Source organism: Molossus molossus, unplaced genomic scaffold, assembly GCF_014108415.1.
Source record: "Molossus molossus isolate mMolMol1 unplaced genomic scaffold, mMolMol1.p scaffold_m16_p_13, whole genome shotgun sequence".
Lineage (NCBI taxonomy): Eukaryota > Metazoa > Chordata > Mammalia > Chiroptera > Molossidae > Molossus > Molossus molossus.
This window is the reverse complement of record NW_023425348.1, coordinates 72600978-72625263: the sequence shown is the minus strand read 5'-3', so window position 1 is coordinate 72625263 and position 24286 is coordinate 72600978. Positions and strand designations below refer to the sequence as shown.

General features: G+C 46.1%; 1 protein-coding gene across 1 annotated transcript; it reads left to right on the top strand.

Moving 5' to 3' along the window:
* Positions 1-532: 532 nt before the first annotated feature.
* LMO2 (LIM domain only 2) lies at positions 533-21558 on the top strand (the record flags this gene model as incomplete). Its single annotated transcript, XM_036259597.1, has 5 exons — positions 533-581; positions 10691-10840; positions 11633-11855; positions 15912-16127; positions 20635-21558. Coding segments are annotated over 5 exons (858 nt in total), but the record flags the coding sequence as incomplete, so codon positions are not given.
* Between the last annotated feature and the right edge of the window lie 2728 nt (positions 21559-24286).

Sequence of the window (24286 nt, the reverse complement as noted above, 5' to 3'; positions counted from 1 at the left end):
GCCGTAACTTGGGGAGGGGTGAGGGGGGTGATTTGTGAGACCCAAAGGAATGGGAGGTCGGCAAAGCGTGAGACGCGAACAGAACACTGGCCTCCTCGGCCCAGCGGGAGCACCCAGCCGAAAGGCCACGGCAGCAGTGATAAGGACAGCTCCTGATACACCGGCCTGAACATTTGGAGAAGTGCGCCACACCTTCACAGTTATAAACTAAACTGGTACATAACGGAGAAGAAGAAGAAGAAAAAAAAAAAAAAAAAAAAGTTGGGCAGGAAGCAGCCTTTCAACCAGTGAAGAAACCGTTAGAATCCATCCCTTTGCCGATGCCAGAACTCCGCCTGCCCCTCCCAGCCTCACTATCAAGGACCCTCAGACTCTCAGAAGGCCCTGGGGGTATTTGTCCTTAGTTATCAAGGACCTGTGGAAACATCCCTCTAACTGAAGATAACGAACTTTTTCCCCCTCTCTCTTTCTCCATTCTACTTCTAGCTCCTGCCAGACAGCTCCCTCATTTTCTCTGTGACAACAGTTCTGAAATGAAGATATTTTTCATCCTGGACTTGAAGTAACTGGTAGAGAGGCAGGTAAGATGAGTTTTATTCCTTCATTTGTTCGTTCATTCCTTCAGTCAGTATCGGTTGGGTACTTACTACGTGCTAGAAACCGCGCAGGTAGGGGCTTGCAGTCTTTGGGGGAGCCGGACAGAGCTTAACAATCATGAAATGTAGAATGACACACTGTGACCCGGCCTGGGAGTAGCATCTTCTATTGGTGGGTCCTCACCTGGTCACGGGGGCTCAGGACCCCTCCCTGAAGAAGTAATATTTGAGCTGAGAGAGCGTGTTTCATACTTTGCTGGATTTCACTCTTGCCCTCCAAGTGGGAGTTTTCAGGATTAAAAGGAGGCCTCCGGGCCCAAAAGACTTGCTGCCGTCCCCTGCCAGTGCTGCTTCCAATACCAAGTCACGATTGCTCGACCCTCGTGAAGGTTAGGACGGAAATGACTTATTGGAGTGATAGAGGAGCCAGCATAAACCTGCCAGGACCTCCTTCAAGATTCAGTTCGCTTTGCAAAAGTTGCCAGATAAAAGATATTTCCAGATGGAGGGCCACGTAGGAAATACAAATGGAATAGTTTTTAATAGCTCTTCCTTTGCAAGATATGACCCCAGGCAGCCTCCTGCAACATGACGGGCAGCAGTGTCTCCTGAAAGTGTGAGGGGGGCTGAGCGGGCCCTGGGGCCTTTGGAGAGGGGCCGTGGCCTGAAGGGGCATTAAAGATGCTCTACACCCCTCCCTCCACTACCCCCCAAAACGGAACCTGTGCCTGCTCCACTCCAACCCCCAGATTCTCAGAGGAGAGGGCAGACAGGTATCTATAAGGGCGTGAGGTTCCTTTAGGGTGTGGCTTTGCGTGATAACAAACTGTACCCTTTCTCCCTGTCCTTGGAGCCGTCAGGGACCAGCCTGGCTCACAAAGGCCCCAGTGGGCAAGGATTGCCATTAGGGCACCTGGAGAACATCTCAGCGTTCATGGGACCGGCTTCCGCAGAGCACTGGGGTTGTTAAGTGGGTCTGGAGATGAACCTGAGAAGGCTGTGAGCCCCCAGAAATGACAGGTACAACTCTGCCCCTTGGCACAGATGTGCCCCTAGAGAATGCTCTTTAGCTTTCACCAGCTTTTTAATTGTGGTAAAATGTATGTAACACAACATACCATGTGAACCAGTCCCAAGGTCAGTGACATGAAGCACATTGACATTGTTATGCAGCCGTCACTGCTATCCATCTCCAGAACTTTAAAAAAAACCTCTCATTTATTTATTTTTTAATATTTTAAATTTTCATTTGCAGTTGACATTCAATGTTATATTAGTTTCAGGTACAGCATGGTGGTTAGACATTTCTATGTCTCCAAGATTTCTTTTATTCTCCCAAACTGAAACACTTTACCCCTGTACCCAATGAACAGTAACTCGCCCCCACCCCCCCGGTCCTTGGCAACCACCATTCTACTTTCTGTCTCTAAGACTCTGACTACTCTAGTTACCTCGTATGAGTGGAATTACACAGTCTCTGCCCTTTTGTGACTGGTTTATTTCACTATGTATAATGCTTTTAAGGTCCATCCATGTTGTAGCATGTGTCAGAATTTCCTTCATTTTTTAAGGTGAAATAATATTCAATTGAATGCCTATTCCACTTTTTTAAAAACCCATTCATCTGGTCATGGACACTTGGGTTGCTTCCCTCTTTTAGTCACTGTGAATAATGCTACTATGAACGTGTACGTACAAATATCTGTTTGAGTCCCTGATTTTAATTTTTTGTGGTATATACTCAAAAGTGGAATTGCTGGGTCACATTTTTAATTTTTGAGGAACCTACATACTGTGTTCTTTGTAGCTGCACCATTTTATACTTTCATCAGCAGTGCACAAGCTTCCCAATTTCTCTACACCTCCTCCAACACTCATTTCTTGTTTTTGTTTTTTTAATAATAGCCATCCTTTAATGGATATAAAGTGGTATCTCACTGTGTCTTGATCTACATTTCTATAATGATCAGATGTGGAATACCTTTCGATATTCTTATTGGCCATTTGTATATCTTCTCTGGAGAAATGTCTATTCAAATTCTTTGTCCATTATTCAATAGGGTTGTTTGGTTTCTCTGTTGTTGAATTGTAGGAGATCTTCATATTTTCTGGATATTAACCTCTTATGAGGTATATGGTTGAAAATTATTTTCTTCTGTTCCGTGGGTTGCTTTTTCACTCTGTTGATAATGTCCTTTGGTTCCTTTGATACAAAAACATTTTTAACTTTGATATAATCCAATCTGTCTATTTTGTTGCCTGTGCTTTTGGTGTCACATTGAAAAAATCATTGCTAACTCCAGTGTCATGTGGATTTCCCCTGTTTTCTTCTGGACTTTAGCTACCAGGGTTTTTAAGAGGTCTGTGACTGACAACAGATGGGCCTTCCTCAATACTGATTTTAGGGAGACCTTCCTCCCCAAATGTGAAGACCCTCAATACTGATTTTGGGGAGACCTTCCTCACCAATGTGAAGACCCTCAGGTCTTGGTGAATGTCAGTGTGACCCTTGAAATTGGGAAATTGACAACATGGATGTGATATCTGAAGCCTTTAATTCAAAAGGAATTATTGAATATCTCCAAATTTATATCAGTACCCTGGGAGCTAATAAAAATGACAACCATAGCCTCTCTTCTCCAAGAACGTAAGTCACTTTTGGGATAGCAAGAAGCTATACAGGCATGAAATCATTGTCCTGGGAGACTGAGTCTAACGAGCTCGTAACCAGGCCCTACAGCCATGAGCTACAAGAACGCAGGAAAGGATCAGCCACCATGATCTTCAGGGAACAGAGAACGCTTTAGGTTTGAGCTGGGCCCAGGTTGATGGCCACAACTGGGAGAAGCAAAGGGGCCTGGGGAGGATTTTGTGCTAACTGCAGTAATGATTGCCATTTACTGAGCACTTTCTATGTGCCAGACACCGTGCTCTGCCTGCTGCATACATGATCTCAGTTACTCCTCCTAACCTTACATTTATCATTGTCTCTATTTTATCATTGCAAGCACTGAAGCTCAGAGATTTGCCTAAGATTAATTACCCAGATAGTAAGTTGTGAAGCAGAAACTCAAAACCAGTTTTATTTATGTCCAACGCCTCTATTCTTAACCAGTCTACTATTTTAGCACCGAAGTTTTGAAACACAGGCATCCCAGATGGAGAGAACAGAATAAGACAATGCATCAAAATGGGTACAAGCAGGATGTTTGAGGTCAAGGAGGAGCAAGCAGACTGGCTGGAGGGGAAGGTTCAGGCTTTAGGCATGAGGGGCACACAGATGAATTGATGGAGTGGGCAGGATGACGGGGCACCGTTAACGGAAGCACAGGGAGTTTGGTCTTAGTCTGCCAGAAGAATAGGATCACACATCGAGCTGCAGCTCTAACCTTCCAGTCCACCTCTCTCCTTTAAAGCAATGAGAACATTGAGGACCCGATAGGTTCAGTAACTGCCGATGGCCGCAGGCAATAGGGAGCCACTGCAAATTCTTGAGCAGAGTGGTGACAGTGAAGAAAACAGTATTCCAGATATGTTTGATTGGCAATAACACACATGAGGGGCCCCTGAAGGGAAGCAGAAGAAAGCACACAGCTCTTTCCCTAGTTTTTGCTGAAGGGTATTTCTAGGGAGCATCATAGACAAGATCCTTCCTGCTGATGAGGTTTGACACTTAAGAAGGTAAGCGGCATTAGGAAGGTCAGAATTGCCTTCCCCACCTGGCTCAGTACCTGCAGCTAGGACATGAGTGCCAGAAAACAGCTTCCCGGAAGCAGCCTGGCCCCTTCTTCCAATGGAAGGCCTGTCTGCAGGGCAATGTCTCAGACCAGAGACCCTCAACTCTGGGCCAGATGTCTGTAAGCCTAACCCACCTCACCGTAGGGGCACAGAGCAGGTGAGACCAGGCAAGAGTCCCCCAGGCAAGGAGACCGAGCCCACTCTGCTTCGGCTGAGCCCTCGTGGTAGCAGAATTCCATTATCCACCCTTGTCCAGCCAACAGAGGCCTGCCCTGGTTGACTATCCTCCTCTGAGGTTCTCGGCTTAATTAATTCTAATAATAGCTGCCATCCATTGAGCATTATGCTAAGCATTTGACATGCATGATCTCATTTTATTCCTACAAACCTGTGATGAAGATATAATTATCCCCATTTTGCACGTGACAGAACTGAGGCTCAAAGTAGTCAAATAATTTGCCTAAAACCACGTAGCTAAAAGAGCCAGGACTAAAACATAAGTCTCTATTTCCAAAGCCTGTGCCTTTACCCCTATGGTCACCTGTGTTCTACAAACTGGGTCATTGCAGCCACATCTCCTTGTGGGCTTGGGAGCCCTACAGTGGAGAGTCAAGCTTCAAAGAGTGGCCTCATTGTTTCTTTTTTTTTTAAATTATTATTATTATTTTTTAATCCTCACCTGAGGACATTTTTTGCATTTATCTTCAGATAGAGCAGGAGGGAGAGAGGGAGGAAGAGAGAGAGAGAAACATCAACGTGAGGGACACATCGAGTGGTTACCACCCACATGACCCCAACCAGGGCTGGGGACAAATTGCAACTGAGGTACGTGCCCCTGGAAAGAACAGAACCCAGGACTCTGGTCCGTGGGCCAACGCTCCAACCGCTGAGCCAAACTGGCCAGGGCCCTCATTGTTTCTTGACACCCCTGTTGAGTGTTTCTAGTATCAAAGAGCCTGATCTTTTTCCCCAACTAAATCCTTAGGCCCAAATCTGAATATCTAGGCCCTTATCTTCTCCCAAAAGGGGTGCTTAAGAAACACAAAGGATCTTCCAGGTCCTTCACAACTTGCACCCAGAGAATGTAGTGCAGGTGTGCTTTGGCAAGGGGAGCAGGGCTGCCATTTGTACATTCATTCATCCAGTGAATTTCTCTGCAGGGCCCGCTGCTTGCTAGGCACATTCTAGGTGCTAAAGATGCAACTGAAAACAAGTCATAAAGAATCTAGCCTCACGGAATTTATGTTCTAGCTAAGAAGAAAGGCCAAAACAACCACAAAAAACAATAAATACATATGTAGTAAAATGCAAGTAATGATGATACCAGGAAGAAAAATAAAGCAGGAGAAAGGGTTTTTAAACGCTCTTATGAGGAGAAAACATTTGAACAGAGACCTGAATGAAGTACATGGGAGCCATAGGATGAGGAATCGCATCTCAAGGAGAGGATAGAGCAAGTGCAAAAGGCTTCCAATAGGAGTTGTCTTGGTTTGTTTTCATAAATAGGGAAAAGGTCACTGTGGTTCAAGCAGAGAATAAGCGGATTGTGGTGGAGAAAAGCAGTAGGGGCGAGAAAGCGTGAGGCCTTCTAGGCCACAGTAAGGAGCGTGGATTTCAAATGTGCTGTTGCTGGGTCTGAGGAACTGTGGTGTGTCGCTCAGGTGACGCTGTCTCTGAGCAGCTAGAGAGAAGAGACAGTTTACGTGAACAGAGAGCACAAAGACAGCTCTGTGAGTCAGCTCACCCAGCTCCAACTCCACCTTGAACTCAGAGCATTACAGTTCAGGGCCCAGTGCCCAAGAGAGAGATGGGGGAGGGTCCGATGGTGGCTGAGGTGAAAGAAGAACCAGTTGATTCTGTGTTTCATTCACCTTGTCCACATGAGGGTGTCTGAATTATTAATAAGTGTTCAAATATTTGAAAGCTGGGATCTCTCTGTATATGCAAAACCTTCCACAGATGCTTACTAGGTTCCAATCTCCTTTCAGCACCTGATTTGTTTCATTTCACAGAAACTTTATAACAGCTCCATGAGACAGGTACCCTGAACACGCCCACTTTACAGATGCAGAAGCTAAAGTCCAGAGAGGTTGAGCAACACATCCAAGGTCAATAAGTATGGAGTTGCTGTGGTCAGAGCAGGGGCAGGTGAAGCCCACCAGGGAGGCACTTGAGAGAACCAAGGAGCAAGCTAAGAAGTCCCATTTCTGAGGCCCCCTCCATTAGGACACGCTATGAGCTTAACTCCGCTACGACCTCGCTGTGAAATGTGACATTTGTGTCAGTCACTTCAGCACTTGATTTTGCCTCTTGTCTTAGTTGTAAAGGGTGATTTAGGAGTTACGTGGAAGAGGGAAGTCGGATGAATAAAATCAGGGATGTGGCGTAAGCAGGCAATGTGGTTAATGGGAAACAACGAAACTGTCAGCAGCCTAGTGAGGACCTACATGGGCACCATCCAGAATGGCTGGTTGAGAACTGTGGGCTCCCCGAGCCTGAGGCCAGCTGACATCTTAGCCACGCTGCAGCCCTTTCTGAAGCACCTAGTCTCAGCATGGTTTGGCGGATGTCCTGACTAGCTGAGAGATTGTTACTTCCTGATCCAGTGGTGATTACTTCTGAAAGATGGGGTAATAACAACAGCTATCATTTCTGAGCATTTACTATGCGCCGTCACTGTGCAAAGCATTTTACACACATTGTCATATTGAATCCTCTCAAAATTCCCAGTGGCCTCACCCTCGTTCTGGCCCTGCTGGGCATTATGATTGCTTTCATTGACAGACAGAGAAACTGAGATTCAGAGAGGTGAAGTAATTTCCCCCAAATCACACAGCCAGCAAACAGGTGAACTACGTCTCTCTGACACCTGTGCTCATTTTCCTACATTCAGTTGCTATGGATTTTTTTTTAGATTTTTCTTGGGGTGGGGGTTTGGGGGACTCTTTTCTACTCAATAGAAAACCTGATCTATTTTTCAGTAAGGTTATTAATAGGTTGAACATTCTGTGAAAACATTTCCATCAACCGGCCCTGAAATGTTCTGAAATAAGTTTGGGAGGCAGGTGCCTGTGACAATTGAGGAGTTTAAGAATTTCACAGGAGAACTGAAGCCATATCAAAACCAGTCTTTATTTTTGTTCTTGCATGTGAATGTCACAACTAACAGGTATGTGAGGCAACCTGGCTTCTAATGGTTGGAAAAAAAATAAAAGAAATAAATTGTCATTCTTGGCATTTTCCCAATGACATTTGCATTTTTATTTCTATTAGAAGTCCATTTTAGCAAAGAAATGTAGCCTTAGTCACTTGAAACTGCTCTTCCCTAGAAAACAATTGTAAATGTAATAAGCAAAAAGAATAGAAAATGCCAACAGGAAAGAAGTGATCCACCTGGGGTCGGATTCATCATACAGACGGATTCCATTTTCTTCTGATATTCCCATTCAGAAAGGAAAACCTGGAAAATTTCTCTCAATTTTAGGGTATTTAAGATTTGTAAGGAGTGAGGGGAAGGAAGAAGGAATTCAATTGCAATTCCACTGGGTAGGCACCAAGCAGGGATTTCCCCAACTCTAAAGAACTATTTTACATATTCGAATCCTCTCACAGTTACTGAGTCCCTCTTCTGCATAAGGTATAAGGTTGCTATGGAAAGATACAATAAGGTCATGATTGCTTTAAAATTATTCATAATAAAAACACATTTTGAGACTTGATTCTAAATGTTAAAGTTAAATTTGAGCAATTCAGTTGCCCGTTGAATAGAAATGAAATCCCACCGGTCGGCAGTTATTTCTTCCAACCACTGTGTGTGAAATTGGAATCTTAAGATACCATTTCAAATATTCACTTTCTCTAAGGAAGTTCTCCCCAAAGAGTTGTGAAAGATAAGAAACTGACCCAAAGTCACAGGCAGTAATCACTCTTTCTTTACCCACTCAGGTCAAAACAGAAGCATATTATTTGAAGGAAACTGTATGCCCCAAAGTTGGCTGTTCAGGGGTTACCTCCTGGAACCCAAGGATATATTTATTTTAACAACTAACTTGAGCCCCATGCAAAACAGTAGCAAGGAAGTCAGCAACTTATCAGATTTAATAAAAGCAAGCAGTTGTAAGCATATCATCTAGTCACCAAGGTAGTGAACATTAAAATGGAAAATGCTTGTTTTGTTGAACTGCAATAAGAGGTGAGGTAAAGGGACCCTACTCTGTTTGCTTTTTAAAAATAGAAAATCACCCAGCCTGTGTGGCTCAGTGGTTGAGCATGACCCGTACACCAAGAGGTCACCAGCTCCGTCCCCAGTATGGGGCATGCAGGAGGCAGCTGATCCATGTTTCTCTCTCATCAATGTTTCTATCTCTCTCCCTCTCCCTTTCTTTCTCTCTCAAAATCAATACATATTTAAAATAAACAAACACATACATGAATAAATAAATAAAAATAAAACAATTTTTAATGTGGGTGGGAAATTCTTATCTTCAAATTTAATTTTAAGCTTTATTTATTTTTCACATATAACTGACACACAACATTATATTAGTTTCAGGTGTACAACATGATGATTAAATGTTTGCATATATTGTGAAATGATCACAAGTCTAGTTAACATGTATCATACATAGTTACAAACTTTTTTTCTTATGATGAGGACTTTCAAGATCTATTCTCTTAGCAACTTTCAAATACACAATACAGTATTATTAACTATAGTCATCATGCTGTACATTACATACCCAGGACGTATTTTATGTATAGCTGGAAGTTGGTACCTTTGACCATTTTCATCCACTTTGCTCACACACACCACCACTACCCAATGCAACTACAAGTCTATTCTCCATATCTTTTGTTTTTAAGATTCTACATATAAGTGAGATCACACATCTTCCTCTGTCTGATTTATTTAAAATAGCATAATGTGTTCAAGGTCCATCCATGTTGTCACAGATGGCAGGATTTCCTTCTTTTAATGGCTAATATTCATATATACAAAACATTTTCTTTTGCATCCTCACAACAACTGATGCAATAGGTCTGGCATCCCCGTTTTATAGATGAGGATACTGGGAGTTTCAATTCCTGCTGTGAGCCCAGGGTCACACCAGTGGGAAGTGATGGGTTGAAATGCAGGCAGTCTTGACTCTCTGAGCCTTGCCAAAGCTGTCTCCTCAGATTACAGAACTTTCCTAGGCCATGCTAGCTGTTAAACAAGAGCCTAGATCAAACCCAGGCAGTCCAATTCCAAAGTCCTGACATTTTACCACCACACTGACTAGTTGTAAGGATATAAACTGCCCATCAAAACCTGTATATATATTTTCACTTCTGACTGTAGAGTGGTAGATTAAATGTTTATCACATAATTTAGGCTTGCCTAAAAATTCTAGTGGTTTTCTTTTTAAATTAAAGACAAGAGTCTAAAAAAGAAGATTGAAAAACAAACAAAACCCAAGAGTCTGATCATGAAAATGTCTTTTTATATACTGAGGCCTTGACTTGGACCCAAAGCTGCGCTTAAGGCTTCCTTTCACCCACTCACACAGAGGGACAGATTTTAATTATACCCATTAGGGACCCAAGCATTGGACATGCACACAATAGTAAATTCTGGTTATACTTGTGAAAAGTCAGAATTTAGCTCTGAACAGGGAAAATGAAGCGCCCAGGGATTCCATTCTGATGTCAGTCACAACATTTCAAGGTGAACCCAGGCCCTTTTGTGCCATCTTTAAAATGGGAGTAGAATGTCTATCACTGTGATCCAGACTGTTAAAAAAAAACCAAAAAACAAAAAACAAAAAACACAACTACAGAGTCTGAAAGTAGTTGGTACTTTCCTCTTCACAAGACTTGTGACTGGCATCATGCACAAATAGGCCTTTAATATTAATTTCTGAATGTGATCATTTTCAAGGAACTCTGATGAGGCCCAAGGGACCCACAGTTTTCTATACGGAAGGGCAGATTATTGGCCTTCCCCTCTCCCCTTCTGTATTTCCTCTCTTCCTAGAATTTGCCCTTGAGGTTAGAGGGGAAACCTGAACTTCAAAATCAAGTCTGGCTTTTTCCTTATTCCCTGACCCAGGGCAAAATAGTCTCTTGATCATTGCTCTTGATCATTGGAAAGGCACTTTCTCTTGTGCAGAGTTATTACTGGCACTTTACAGGGGGCCAGTTTAACCGCAGGAGTCCGATTTTTGAAAGATGCTGAGGGAGGGAATTCAGCCGCCAGCAGATGGAGAGGAGAGGAGACTGGACCAGCGTGGTCCCTCCCAACCACCCTCCCTCTGGGATTAGCTGCCCTAGCAGAGCTCAGGCGTACCCAGCCCGTGCACTCCTCGCTCACATAGCTCCAGTCGCCTCTCTGGAGCACGGACGCAGTCACAAGCCGGCAGCCAGCAGAGCCAAGCTGTCTTGGGCATCCTTGCGCACCGCATCAGCGGACCTGGGACCTCGAACGCCGGACGGGCGCGAAAGGCACTCGGAACGCTTGCATTTCTGTATGTGCTTATTTCACATTCTTGTCTTTTCTTTCTTCCTTGAGCAGCCCGCTGGTTACTTTCAGCCTTAGTTAACCAAAAGAAAAGGGAATCGGAGAAGCCCTGAGAATGATTAGAGGCAACTCAGCCGCCTCTCCAAGGAGAGATGTTCACTGAGCGACTCTCCCTGTCCCCGATGCTGGCCCCTTTAAGAAGCCAAGTCTGTCCTGCTGCTGCTGCTGCTGCTGCTGCTGTTTGTATTGCAAATCCCCAGGAGCCCCGTTTAAAAAAAAAAAAAAAAAAGGAAGAAAAAACGGGGGGGCGGGGGTACCGGGCAGCTGTCTCTTTAAATGTGATTTCCTTCTATTGTATTTGAATCGTGATCAGGAAAAGGAAATGAAACCAGAGACAGAGGGAAGCTGAGCGAAAATAGACCTTCCCGAGAGAGGAGGGAGCCGGGGGAGAGAGGCACGATCCCCTCCCCGCCCCCAGGCTGCCGCCCCCTCCCAGCCCTCGGAGGCGAGCTGCGCAGCGACCCTGGGGGAAGGTGCGAGGGGCTCCAGGCGGCCAGGCGGGCGCTCACCATCCCCGCGGGGCTGCGTGGAGCGGGCGACAGCGCGCGAGCTGAGCTGGACCGGGCGGCGGCGGCGGCGGCGGTGGCGGCGGCGGCGGGACCGGGATGGAAGGTTAAGTCCTGAGCAGCAGCAGCTGCTGCAGCCGCCCGGGGCCAGGCTGCGCGCCCCGGTCCCCGCCTCGGCCGGCCGCGGTGCGCCGGCAGCCCGGTGATTCGCTCTCTCTCTTTGGCGTTTGAAGGGAGCGCGGCGACTGTCCTTGAGCGCGGAGGGGCGAGCTCGCCGCCGGAGCGCCCCAGCAAGAAAAGGCGCAGAAGCGGTGGTGGCGCCCGAGCACCCGAGGGGGTCCGAGCCCCTGCAGCCGGCCAGCCCCGAGCCACAAAGGCAGCGCCCCCGCCGCCTGGCACGCCACCTCCCTCCCCAATGTCCTCGGCCATCGAGAGGAAGAGCCTGGATCCGTCTGAGTAAGTGTAGCTCCACTGCCCCTGCCCCTGGCACCCATGGAGTCCACGGCCTCGCGCCCTGGGGCAGCTGGGTGGCGCCAGCGGCTGGCGAGAAGGCTCCAGGTGCGCGCCCGCAGCGTGCCCTTGGCTCCCTCTGCCTTGCGCAGGGCTCCCCCTTGCTCGCGGTGACCCCCGAGGCACTGGGGAAGGGGCCGGGTGTCAAGCGGTAGGGAGAGGGGGTCAGTCCTGCACCTCTGCTGGCCCCTCCTGGCTACCGGGGACGCTTCCCAAAGCCACCGCGGGCCAGAAAGTTTACACTGGAGTAGGCACGGGGCGAGCTTGGAGGCGCGCAGGTGCAGGAGCGAGAGCATTTAGGGCTTGATTCTGCTCCCTTCTCCCTACTCTCTTCTCCCCTCTCGTACCTTCTCGATCCCCGTTCTCTTTGTCTATTTGGTCCCGGGAAAGGGAACATTCTAGTGGAAGCTTCCCGAGTCCCCGACGGGCCCTCTTCCCAGTCCGAAGGTGGAGCAGCAGCCAGCAGAGCCGGGGACCAGCCAGTGAGGGGTGCGAGCGCCCACCTGGGAACTCACGCTGGCCTCCAGAGACTTTCGAGCAACTAAATCCGGAGTTAATCTGGATACCTGTACCACCCCCCTCCCCTCGGGGTCCTCCTGTGGGGGCCTGTGAACCTCGAAAGTCAGTACATATTTTGTGTATACTGTAGGTGAATTTTTCTGGCGATCGGAGTCCCAGCTTTTATCACAGTCTCAGAGGGGTTCGGGGTCAGAGAGAACTAGAGCTCTGATGAGCATTCGCCGCATTTGTTTTTTGAGCCTCTTACTGGTTGGAAGTGTTTCCCGGTCCCCAGCCTCTATACCTCCAACCCATTCCTTAGTGTTAAGGTGGGGAGGACGGGTTGTTTAAAATACCATTTTCCCGTCAGCGCAAATGCCCTTTTAAGATTCATTAGCTGTCTGGTTTTGAGAATTTTTATTCCTTTGAAGTCCCCCATCTAATCCTTTGAAGGGATTTGTTACACAGACCAAAGGAGCTGGTTAATGACTTGTCCATTTGTGCTTTTAAGAGGCATTTGTTTTGTTTTGTTTTCTTTCCTTTTCCTGCTTTAAAAGAATTGTGCTTTCCTGATTGAAGTCTCCCCTTCCCCCCATTTCAGCCTTCTTTGGTGTTTATATACCTGGGTTTTACCCTCAGTTACCAGCATAAAAGCTCAGCATGTTCTCATAAAACACAGGAAGTACCATGATCCAATGAGAATATAAACATCACTATTCAGTCTTGAGGGTTCAGGCGCCAGTTCTATACGGAGCTAGGTTTGTTCTAACAAAAACCCAGCTTCCTCACATTCTCAGGAGAAAAATAACATTTCTTTACACACACACAGACAGACACTGGGCTTAAGGGTTGGTTTGCTCACTTTTTTTTTTTTTTTACACAAACCTAGAATTACAACTTAGCTCTGAGTTTTCAGAGCCCGGGCAAGACCATAGTAATACTATAAGAGTGAATTGGATGAATCGGTGCCTAATGCCTTTTCGATCAGCTGAACTTAGTCACTAATCCCTTTATTAGAAGATAAATCTGGAGGTTTCAGTTCCCTGAAGGAAGTTTGCTCTTCTCAAAGTTTGTGCTTTTTTCACTGAGATGAGAAAATTGAAACATCCTCACCTCATAACACAGCAGGCCCCTATTGAAGGATGCTCATCCACTCCATCCTGCGCTTCACTCTTTGCCCTAGTGGAAGATGGACCAGCTAGTTGAGGAATTACTGCAGCACATTTATTTTAACCCCCCTCTCTCTTGAAAATTGTCAAGAAATTATCCTAGAAATACCGGATGAAATGTTTTCAGATGTAATTATCAGATAGGTTCTAGAGGATTATAAAATATTAATCTGAAGGTGAATCCCACTCAGTTATTGGCTTGGAACATCCACGAAAGATAATGTGACATTGTCATTAATTATAGAAAGGTAGGTAGAGCTAATATCTTATCCTGTCCTTTCCTATCTCAGGCTATCACAATAGCTCTTTTGCTTAATATCTTTACTGTGGACCACTATCCTACCAGATGCTTCATTGTGTACTTACTCAAAGCCAAATTGGGTCAGTGTGATCAGCATCTCCAAATTACAGATAAAAACTTGCCTAGGCATATGCAAATAAAACATTTAGACAGAATTCATGAACACAGAGGTTTTCTCTACTATGCAGTTGGTGGCCCCAGCACCTCCTTGTGAGTAACAAGAGCAGTTCATTTTAATTCCAGGCAGTTTTGCATCAGCTAAGTGCAAATTCTCCTCTTTCACAGTTGGTTGGCAGCATCAGCATCAGGGCATCCAGTGGTGTTGAGGTTCCCTCAGTGTTTTTGAAAGCCCCCAAGTAAGACCAGGGGCTGTGGAAAGAAGAGATGCAATTCTGGGTTGATGCACATGAAAAGGCTGGGGATATTATTTTTTTAGAAGGGAGAATGGAAATCCTTATGTCTAACCTGTGGAAACAAAGAAACACAAGTCAGGCTTCAGTGAACTCTTAAACCTAGTTTAAAGCCTTGAGTTTTTAAAAGAAAACCGGCTTGGGTTTCACATTTTCTTGTTCTAAAAGCAGATAATCTCATGAAGGATCCTTATACTCAATCTACAAAGTGTGGGCTTGGTTTTAGTTTTTCTACATAGTCACAGGGAGGTGTGCACTTTATAGACAGAGTCACCTGAAGATGTCACAGTGTATCACCAACACTGATTACCTGAGTCCATCGTCCCTAAGTGTAATGGGTGCTGAAGCCAATCAAGACACCAGGTCACCTGGTAAATTAGTGCCAGCTAGAAATAGGAAACACAGATTTATACCCTCAAGGAAGCCAGGGGGAAATTCCCTTTGGGAATTTCACAGTTGGAAGCAGGTCCATTTAAAACAAACAAACAAAAACAACAACATAATAGATATTTTAAAAATAGATTTGTGTTTGAGTAAGGTTCAAAGAGCACTTGTTAATTGTTACAAATCAACAGGTATTGGGTTTTTCCTATACCCCATTTGGTGCTAGAATCATTTCTCCTACTCTTTATTTTCTTTTGGCAAATAAAGTTATTTATTTTAAAATGTAGAAACAAAAGTATTCAGATTCAAGTTAAGCAAAGTCAGAAGCTATAAGACGTTTTAATGAAAGAACACATACCGCAGGCTCAGTATTAACAATTGCCTGGATGGAGATTTCATGGAAATAATTGTTGCCTCTCCCAATTTTCTATCCCAAATCAACTTTATCCAAACCAGTTTTGAAGTTGTAAATAATTTCACATGCAGGAAAGTCTGTTTGATGTTCTTGATAAGTTTAGCAATGGCCTTAACACCTGAGATTTTTCTGCAAGGTTTCATTAGGGAAGAAAAATGGAATAAGAAATTTATGTAAAAAATAAAATAATGAGACTTCCTATTATATCCTGATGGGATTCTTATTTTAGAAAGAGAACACAAAATCACTTTTGGTCACTTTCTTCTTTTTTCCTCACCTCTGCTTTGGTGCAGTCGGGAAGGGCTTGAGGGAGGGTAGCAGGCAGCATCCGTCAGAAATTTGCAGGTGTTCATCTCCCTAGATAGTCGGCTGTCCTGACGGTAAGCAGCCAGTTTCAGTCCAAGTGCCTCCTCTGGAGTTCGGCAGTGCGCCTGGGTCCGGGGTGTGGGAGGAGAAGGAGCAGAAATAGAGAAGAAAAGGAGGAGAGGCGAGTGAGAAAAAGAAGGGAGACCAAAGGTACCAGATGGTGCTGGGCTGGGCGTGGGCAGTACCATCTAAGTTGCCTCGGGCGCCTCTGCCTTTTGGTGCCCTGCATTTACTCCTTAAAGGACCTGGGATGTAAGGTCTAGCTCTCTCCTGTCCTAACCCGAGGCTGGCAGGGCCTCGCTGCGGTCCAGCCTGTGGACACGCGGTCTTGTCCTTTTTCTTTGTGTCACCCACAGACAATTGAGTGAGGTTCCCTGTTTGTTGGCCCAGAGTGATTCCTGACTGCGGTGCTTGCCTCACCAAAATGAGGTTGTCCCTAATGCTTGGCCCTCTTTCCAGGGAGCCCGTGGATGAGGTGCTGCAGATCCCCCCGTCCCTGCTGACATGTGGAGGCTGCCAGCAGAACATCGGGGACCGCTACTTCCTGAAGGCCATCGACCAGTACTGGCACGAGGACTGCCTCAGCTGTGACCTCTGCGGGTGCCGGCTGGGCGAGGTGGGGCGGCGTCTCTACTACAAGCTGGGCCGGAAGCTGTGCCGGAGGGACTATCTCAGGTACCCCCCCCCCCCACCTCCCGGGCCCTCGGCGGGGAGGACATCTCAGTCTGGGTCCATCTCCTGGCTCCTGCTACCTGCCAGAATGAGGTCAGGCTGCCAGGCTGAGTCTCAGCTGCCCCCTGCAGAGAAGCAGTTGGCATTTCTTCCTGTTGGAGAAGCCTGTTTCCCTCCATTCCTGCAGGGCAAAATACTAATAGTGTAAAGGCAAGAGGATGATAAACACCAAATTCAGAATACTTTGTAAGTTCCAGGGTAGGCTCTTAGGAGCTCATTTAATGCTTCGAAACATACCTCCAGGTTATAAATATTCTTTTGTGTGACTCCATATGACGTGAGGAGAAACTTAAAAATAGAAAGCGTGTTCCCACCATGGTGCTCCAAGCATGTGACCGTCCCCGTTGGAAGGCCCTGAAGTCACGTGTAGGTTTGAGCCCCAGCACCATTGCTTCCTAGCTCTGTGGCCGGCGGCAAGTTACTTCACTTTCCTAAGCCTCGATGCCCTTATCTGTAAAATGGGGATAATAATAATACCTACTTTCAAGGAGGCGAAGGTTCAATGGGGTAGTGCACACAAGGCGCCCGATTTGGTGCACAAGTATCACATAGAGGCTGGGTGCTCTGTAACTAACTCTCCTGGCATGACCATTGAGACTTCTGTCTGAAGAACGAAGAGAAGGGAGGATGGAGGGCATACGGGAACTCTGCAGTACTCAGACAAGCGCTGAGGATGGCAATGCTGCGGGTCATACATACTGCTGGCCACTTGAACGTTCCAGCAGGGCACTCGCTGAGTCCCTTTGCCTGGAATGTTCTAGCACTTCCAGTTTCACATCAGCTGCTGTGGAGGGAACTCTGTGCCCTCTACTGTCAGATCTGCTGAGCTGTGTAGCTGTCAGTTTTGTGCCATCTTCCTTGGCAGAGGGTCTGCGGAGTAGGCAGCCCTAATACATGAGGACCACCCAGCCCTGGGGAGCCCGTTTAGACTCCAGTGCCCTTGGCTGCCAGGCTAAGCTCTTCCTCCCCAACCCCCCTCCCCGCCAAGCATTTTACGTTTAAAAAAAAAAAAATGCAGGCAATTCTACAGTGAAGGGAGCTTATCTGTTTACTGAGAGACTGATAGAAAAAGCTTCCCCCCCCTAAATTCCCTGATAAAGTCCTCGCAAACGTGGTGGTTCAGAGAAAATAAGCAGGGTTTTCAATGATCATGATGATCATTTTGGTCAGCTGCTTGTAAGTTATAAGAAAATAGAACCAGGATAAAGAGAGACTTGATTTTGCTCGCTACCAGTTTGCCAAGTCAATGCAGAAAGCAGACGGGCAGCCGATCCCCATTGGGCCCCCTGACTACATCCCTGTCACATCATTTGAATCTTATTAAGTGAAGTGCAGATAGAGGAAGGTCAGAAGAGCCCGGGCTTCTCCCTATCTCTACGGTTTTTATGTAACATTCAAGAATAAACCCAGAGCTGCCGGGGCTTGTTAATCTTTTCCATTTTTAAAAAGGAGAGAGAAATAGTCTGGGAGAACCCAATGTTAATTAACTTGTGTCTTGGTGACATGAAATAATTCTTTTCCCTGCTACATTCCTAGGCAACATGTTAATTAGCTCTGTGTTAGTGCGGGGGTTCCAGCCATCCTTTAATATTTGTATTATTGTTATTAACATGGCAGGAGAAAGCTTAAGACCTGACACCTCTTGACAGAGGAGAAAAATCTTTTTTTTTTTTTTTTGCTTTAGGGATGGTCCTTTAGCCATGGATTTGTTTGCATACATTTGCACGGTATCTGTCAGGGCCTTAAAATGGACATGTCGGAGGAGGGACTCTGGGTCCGGTGATGGGGTTCAGTTCTTCCCACTGAGAACTTCTGAGCATCTCCAGTGGCTGACTCACCAGTTACAGTCTTTTTCAAACATTTAGCCTCAAATATTCATGAGACACTATGCAGAGCCTAAACCCTGCACTGTTACGTTGTGTTGTGTTGTGGGGAACCTAACACTGTTAGCTGTTAATGTGAGTGGTGGCCCAGATCCCCTCCTTTTTACCAACTGTGTGAGGGCACCCCCCCTGCCCCGCCCCCAGCCCCCAGCCCCCAGCCCCCAGCCCGTGGTTTCACTTTCAATAGCCAGCATCTGCATCTGTTAGGACCAGAAGCACACCCACTCCCCCCAGACCCCCAGAGCACCTTAACCAATGACCAGCACCGCAGGAGCACCAAAGCCCTGGAGACATAACTTACACCCCAGAGTCCCTTCCCAGCAGGCCAAAGCCACCCTCCCTTCCCTACCCCCTGCCCCGGGACTCTGCGTGCAATGCACGCCCTCCTTGCCTTCTGTCCAGGGTTCCTTGCCACCTAGCTGTTTCCTGAGATCACATCTTCGAGAACGCACCTCAGGCTCTGCTTCTGGGCATCCAGCCTGAGGCACAAGTTCTCAGTGCCCGCTGTGAAGGCTCAGGTTGGATGCTGAGTCCTCGTGTGTCTTTACTGAGTAGACTGTCAGAACCCCTGGGCAGGAAGGGGCTGCAGAGGCCTTCTCCTCCGGGTCCCCTGCTGTCCAGCTTAAGACGCAGAAGCCGGGAGAGAGGAATCCGATGCTGCAGGGCACCTGGCTTGTTAGAGGTGATGCTAACTAGACCTGAACTTGTCTCCCAAATATTACTCCCTCGTCCTTCCCTTCATTAGCTGCCTGATGTGTAGTGTAATCTACCCCCGACTTCCCTTTAATAAACGCTCTCCTTTCTTAAGGGTCACACACCCCAGGCGGTTGGCTTCATTTCACACACACTGTTTTGTGAGTCGTTTATCCTTGCTCAGGCCCCGACTCAACTTACTGAACAGTCAGGAAACCAGAACTGTCTTTCCACTCTGTGACCTCCAAGGTGGCAGTGTCCCACTGCTCCGCCATCTGCTGCGTTGGAATAAAATGCTCTCCCCCAGTAATGAGTTTGCTCCCAGGTGGTGCCTTGAAACCGCTCCGAGCTCTTCAAATGGAAAGCGGAATTCAGAGGGAAATGAGCTGGCCCTGGCTCGAACCCGAGTACCCACAGACCACGTCTTCTTGATCCCTTTAATTTTGCCCAAATGTTTCAAAATTTGTCAACTGCCCTTATCTCCCCTATCACCCCTCAGAATGTACCGGTTGAGTCTCTGCTATTCTGAAGTTAATAAGAACTTCCAATAAGAACAAACATTTGCATAAAATTGTCCTGAAGTTTTTGTGTGAAAAGGACCCCCTCATGTGCCCTGTTATCAAGCACGTGTGAAAATGACTTCCTGTTGCAGGACTGGTGCAGCTGGGAAGACCCAGCTGTGTTAAGAGACACAACCAGCGTTGGCTTAGTCCTTGGCCATCGGTGCTTTGACATACTCCCTTTGATCCTCCAGCAGCGGAGGGATGTAGATGCTATGCCCACTGTCCTTGCCCAAGCTCACAGGAAGCAGAGATTTCCCCAGCATCACTTACGCACTCAGGTGGTCCTGGACCGAACCTGGGTCTTCTGATTTCAATACTTGTGATAGTCCACTCTTGCAGGCTGATTCTCAAACTTCCAGAATTACCTGGGAGTGCTCATTCACACACAGAATGCTGTGCCTGCCCCACAAAGAGTGTCCCAACCCGGGGAGCCTGGGGATTTGCATTCCTGACAGGTTCCCACGTGCTGCAAATGCCGGTGGTCCCAGGACCACACTTTGAGAACCACTGTGTTGCATCTCTCACAGTGACACTGACTATTGCTTGAAATATTCAGTGATGGATCTACTGAGACTTAGGAGAGTCTTGATTTCAATGTCAGAAGAGAAGTTACTCCAAAGATTCATGGCAATGGGGCAGCGAGGACCTTGAGTTACGATCTCCCATTCAATGTGGGGAGATGCTGTTTGTCCCCCAGATCTCTGAGGCATGATTAACTGCACCCCGTGCTTTCTGTCCAACTCCCTCTGTCTCCCAGAAGCTGGGGTCCCAGTGGACGGTCATGTGGAGGTGCCCTTGTAGCTTATGGAGGAATTCAAAACCCACCTTCCTCACGGGTGGAATTAATGACTGTTGAGGTGATGGAATTTGGGAGTCTCTGAAAGATGCCCATTTCACTGCATTCTTAGTCAGTTCTCTCTCAGAGGGCCCCCAGCTCCTCTTCTAAAAGGAAAATCCCCCTGGGAGGGGACACAGGATACATGCCTAACCTCTTAACTTCAATCACCTCTGCTGAGTCTTTTCCACAGAGGAGGGGGCGGGGCAGCCTAGAGGCGTGGGGGATTGTGTTGCAGGCAGGGAGAGAGCTCAGGACAGGGACCAGTTATGCCAGACACAAATGCCACAGATGGCCGTTTCCTCCCAGAGTGCCCTCTTCCTTGTGGGAAAGACTACACGTTGGACATCTGTCTGAGCTCAGCGACCCCTTGCTTCCTGACATCCTGGAAATTCAGCCTACCTCTCAAGCCCTTTCTTCCGGTGTCCCTGCCACTGTCTTAGCCTTTCTTTCTTTCTTCCCCCCACACACCCTAGGCTTTTTGGCCAAGATGGTCTCTGCGCCTCCTGTGACAAGCGGATTCGTGCCTATGAGATGACGATGCGGGTGAAAGACAAAGTGTATCACCTGGAGTGTTTCAAATGTGCCGCCTGTCAGAAGCATTTCTGCGTGGGCGACAGATACCTCCTCATCAACTCTGACATAGTGTGCGAGCAGGACATCTACGAGTGGACTAAGATCAATGGGATGATCTAGGCATCTTTGGGGAGGTGTTTCACTGAAGTCACTGTCTCCGTGGGGTCTTCACTCTTAGGCACTTTGGGGATTTGAGGGTGGGATGAGACATTTCTTATGACATAATGCAAAGAATGATACCTAAATGTGACAAAATGAACAGCCTACAGGGAGAACTTGTGGACAATGGCCACACCCTACCCATAATAACTGACATGATTAGTGGAGGAAAGGATCATTGGGGGAGGAGACAGCATTTGTGTCATCATGATGGGACTTCACATCTACAGATAGGCAGTTGTGGAAAGACATGTTGTGACTTTGACCCTTGAGAACTAGAGATGTGCAATTGATTACTTCCTGGCTTTTATGGCAACCCTGTTCCAATTACTGTCCTCCACATAAGGGAAGGACAGAGAGGAGAGTGGCCAACTTCCCAAGGCCTTAAGCATTGGACCCAAGGGAAATTGCATGGAGACACATTTCAGTTGAGAACGGGAACTACAACTTTTAACCAAACAATTATTTAAAGCAACACTGATGAGTCACTGTTTTTAGATACCTTAGTTTTGAGGTGAGAAGTTCCACAGATTGTTTCTATACAAATGTAAATCTAAAAAAAAAAAAAAAAGGTTGTTCAACTATTTTATTATCTTAGATTATATGAAAGTATTTGTTGTGTGTAGTTATTAAAAAAAATAAACTTCTGCAGACAATAAAAAACAACAGACAAAAATGCAGTGTTGTTTATTTGATAATGACTTACAGTTTGGGATGGCAGGGAAGTGGCTTTTTATATTGTAAAGGAGAAGTAAATAAGCAATTTACTTTTAGGTCAAATAAAAACTTCCGCTTATTGCTTGGGTTTATATGAGGCAGGCACATTTCTATATTACTAGCAATTATATAACAGGTCATCGTGTAGCTCAGAGGGATGTAGAATAATTAAATTGTTATTGTCAAACGTGCGTTTCACTTCAGCATTGTATAGAATGAACAGAAGGCAAGAGCATTGCCTTTGGGAAACCTGTAACCTAGAAAGGACACAAATACATAAAACAGATTCCCTTTGGGAGAGAAGGTAATTACCTAGTTTGAAATGTGGCAAAGATGCTGAGCTTGACACTTGGATTTTCCAAGACGTGTGTCTCAAGGTATTTTATGACAAGTGGTTAAGAGGACCTTACTTTGAGGATTTAAAGCAGGCACCTTCCTTGGCGCGTTCGCCTTTCACCCTATCCAGGTCACCATGAACTGACTATGAGCGCCACCTGCTGGTCATCACCTCAAGACTGTCCCAATGGAAGACCAAACTAGATGGATATGCTTTTCAATTGTTATATAAAAATTGGCAAGCGCCAAAATGTCTTAATGTGTTTAATTATTAAGACATCAGAAACATGCACCTATTTCACAGTTAATTAACTAGATTTTTTTTTAAACTTCCATCACTAAGGTTTGTTTTTTTTTCTTCTAGAGGAGAAATAATTAAGTGATGGCTCCCTTGGTCTGTAAAAGTGGTTGGGAAAGCTGGCTACTTAAGGTGGCCTATTTAAAACATATCTAATTATATTGCATATCAACTCAGGTGTCAGTAGGGTACTGCCAGTGAGGGAATGTTTGCTCCTAATTCACAAAGGGCATGTGGTTCTGAAATTGTAATCCCCGAATCAGCAGTATCATCGTCACTTTATAATTTTTTTTTTTTTAATCCTCACCCGAGGATATTTTTCCATTTTTTGTACAGATAGAGTGGGAGGGAGAGAGAGGAAGGGAGAGAGAGAGAGAAACATCGACGTGAAGGGACACATCGAGTGGCTGCCACCTGCACGACCAACCAGGGCCGGGGACAAACTGCAACCGAAGTACGCGCCCTTAGCGGGAACCGAACCCGGGTCTCTCTGGACCGCAGGCTGATGCTCTAACCGCTGAGCCAAACCGGCCAGGGCTCATCGTCACTTTAAAACTTATTAAAAATGAAGAGTCGTGGGCTCCACCTCAATTGGAGTGAATCAGAAACTTTGGGGATGGGGTCCAGCAATCTGTGTTTTAACGAGTCCTAAAGATGATTCTGACTCATGCTCAAGTTTGAGAATGGCTGTTTCAACCACCACCACCCCCCCTCCACCCTCACTCCCAGGTGGCAGATCATGCGCTCTAAGTTGTTAGTAGTTAATACTGGACACAAATGTTAATCATTGAGTAACTTTTTTACATGTAGACAAACACTGCCTACCCATAGTCCCTACACTTTAAATTTTTGCTTTTTTTTGGTCTCTCAGTGAAGAGTTGTCATCTACCAGATCAATCACAATTCAACCCATTTTAAATCATATTAACATGAATTATAATGGCAATAGTAGTAGATTTTTAGCTATGCAACTATTTTCTGAGTATTCGGTGAAAATAAAAATGATTCTTGCCTTGGACATGTAAACTTTATTCTCAATCTTCATGGCAGATTCTTAATCTTAATCTTCAACACACATAAGATTCGAGAACCCAGCCAATACCTTTGCCATCTCAAAAAAGCAATAATGAGCATTTCCCATCTGTCAGTGGCACCATCTTGCAGAATTGCGAATGCACAGGCAGAGTCCTTGTGGCAAGTCATCCGGGGGCCCCAGATGTCTAACCCACAACTGACTTGAGAAGAAGGGAATAAAAGAGAGAGAGACTTCCTAGGGACCAGATCCCAGAGTTACCCTGGTGATCCTTGACCGAACGTCACCCACGTGCCCTAGACCCAGAGCCAGGGGAACCAGGCGCCTGCTCCCTTCCCCAGTCCATGCCTTAATTCAGCTGTTTGCTGGAGCATTTTGCTCCCTCTCACCTCAGTAATGTCTGATGTCCAGAACCAGCTTCCTTTTATTGCAGTCTCTAACATTACCACTGCTTCTCGGGGAATCTTAAAGTTCCACAAAGTTAAGATAGAGCGGTGGCTAAGGAACTTTATCATCCGAAGACTTGGAATTGAATTGTGATGACAATGACTTTTTCAGTTAACAAACATTTATATAGCACCATGTACCAAGTACTCTTCTAGGTGCTTTACAAATACTAACTCCTTGAATCCACGTAACAGCCCGACGTGGCCGTTTCTGTTCGTTACCGTCCATCGTTTGCTGTTGGGGACACTGAAGCACAGACAGTTCAGTAACTTGCCTAAGGTTTCACAGCTGATAAATGACAGTCAGTAGTTGGCTCTACCCGAGAGCCTTTGCCTTGTACTCTGCTGCCTCTCCCGGACTCACCAACCTGAAGTTCAGGTTCATCGCCTGCAAAATAAAAAGTAATACCTTTATCCCCAGGTTATTTAAAAATATCTGAGTTTAGTCTAACCAGAAATGTACCCACAACACTATGAGATTAACACCATAATAAAGAGACGTCCAAGTGCTACGGAAACACAGATAAGGGAACAATTAAATTGGCCTTGGGACGGCTAGCTGG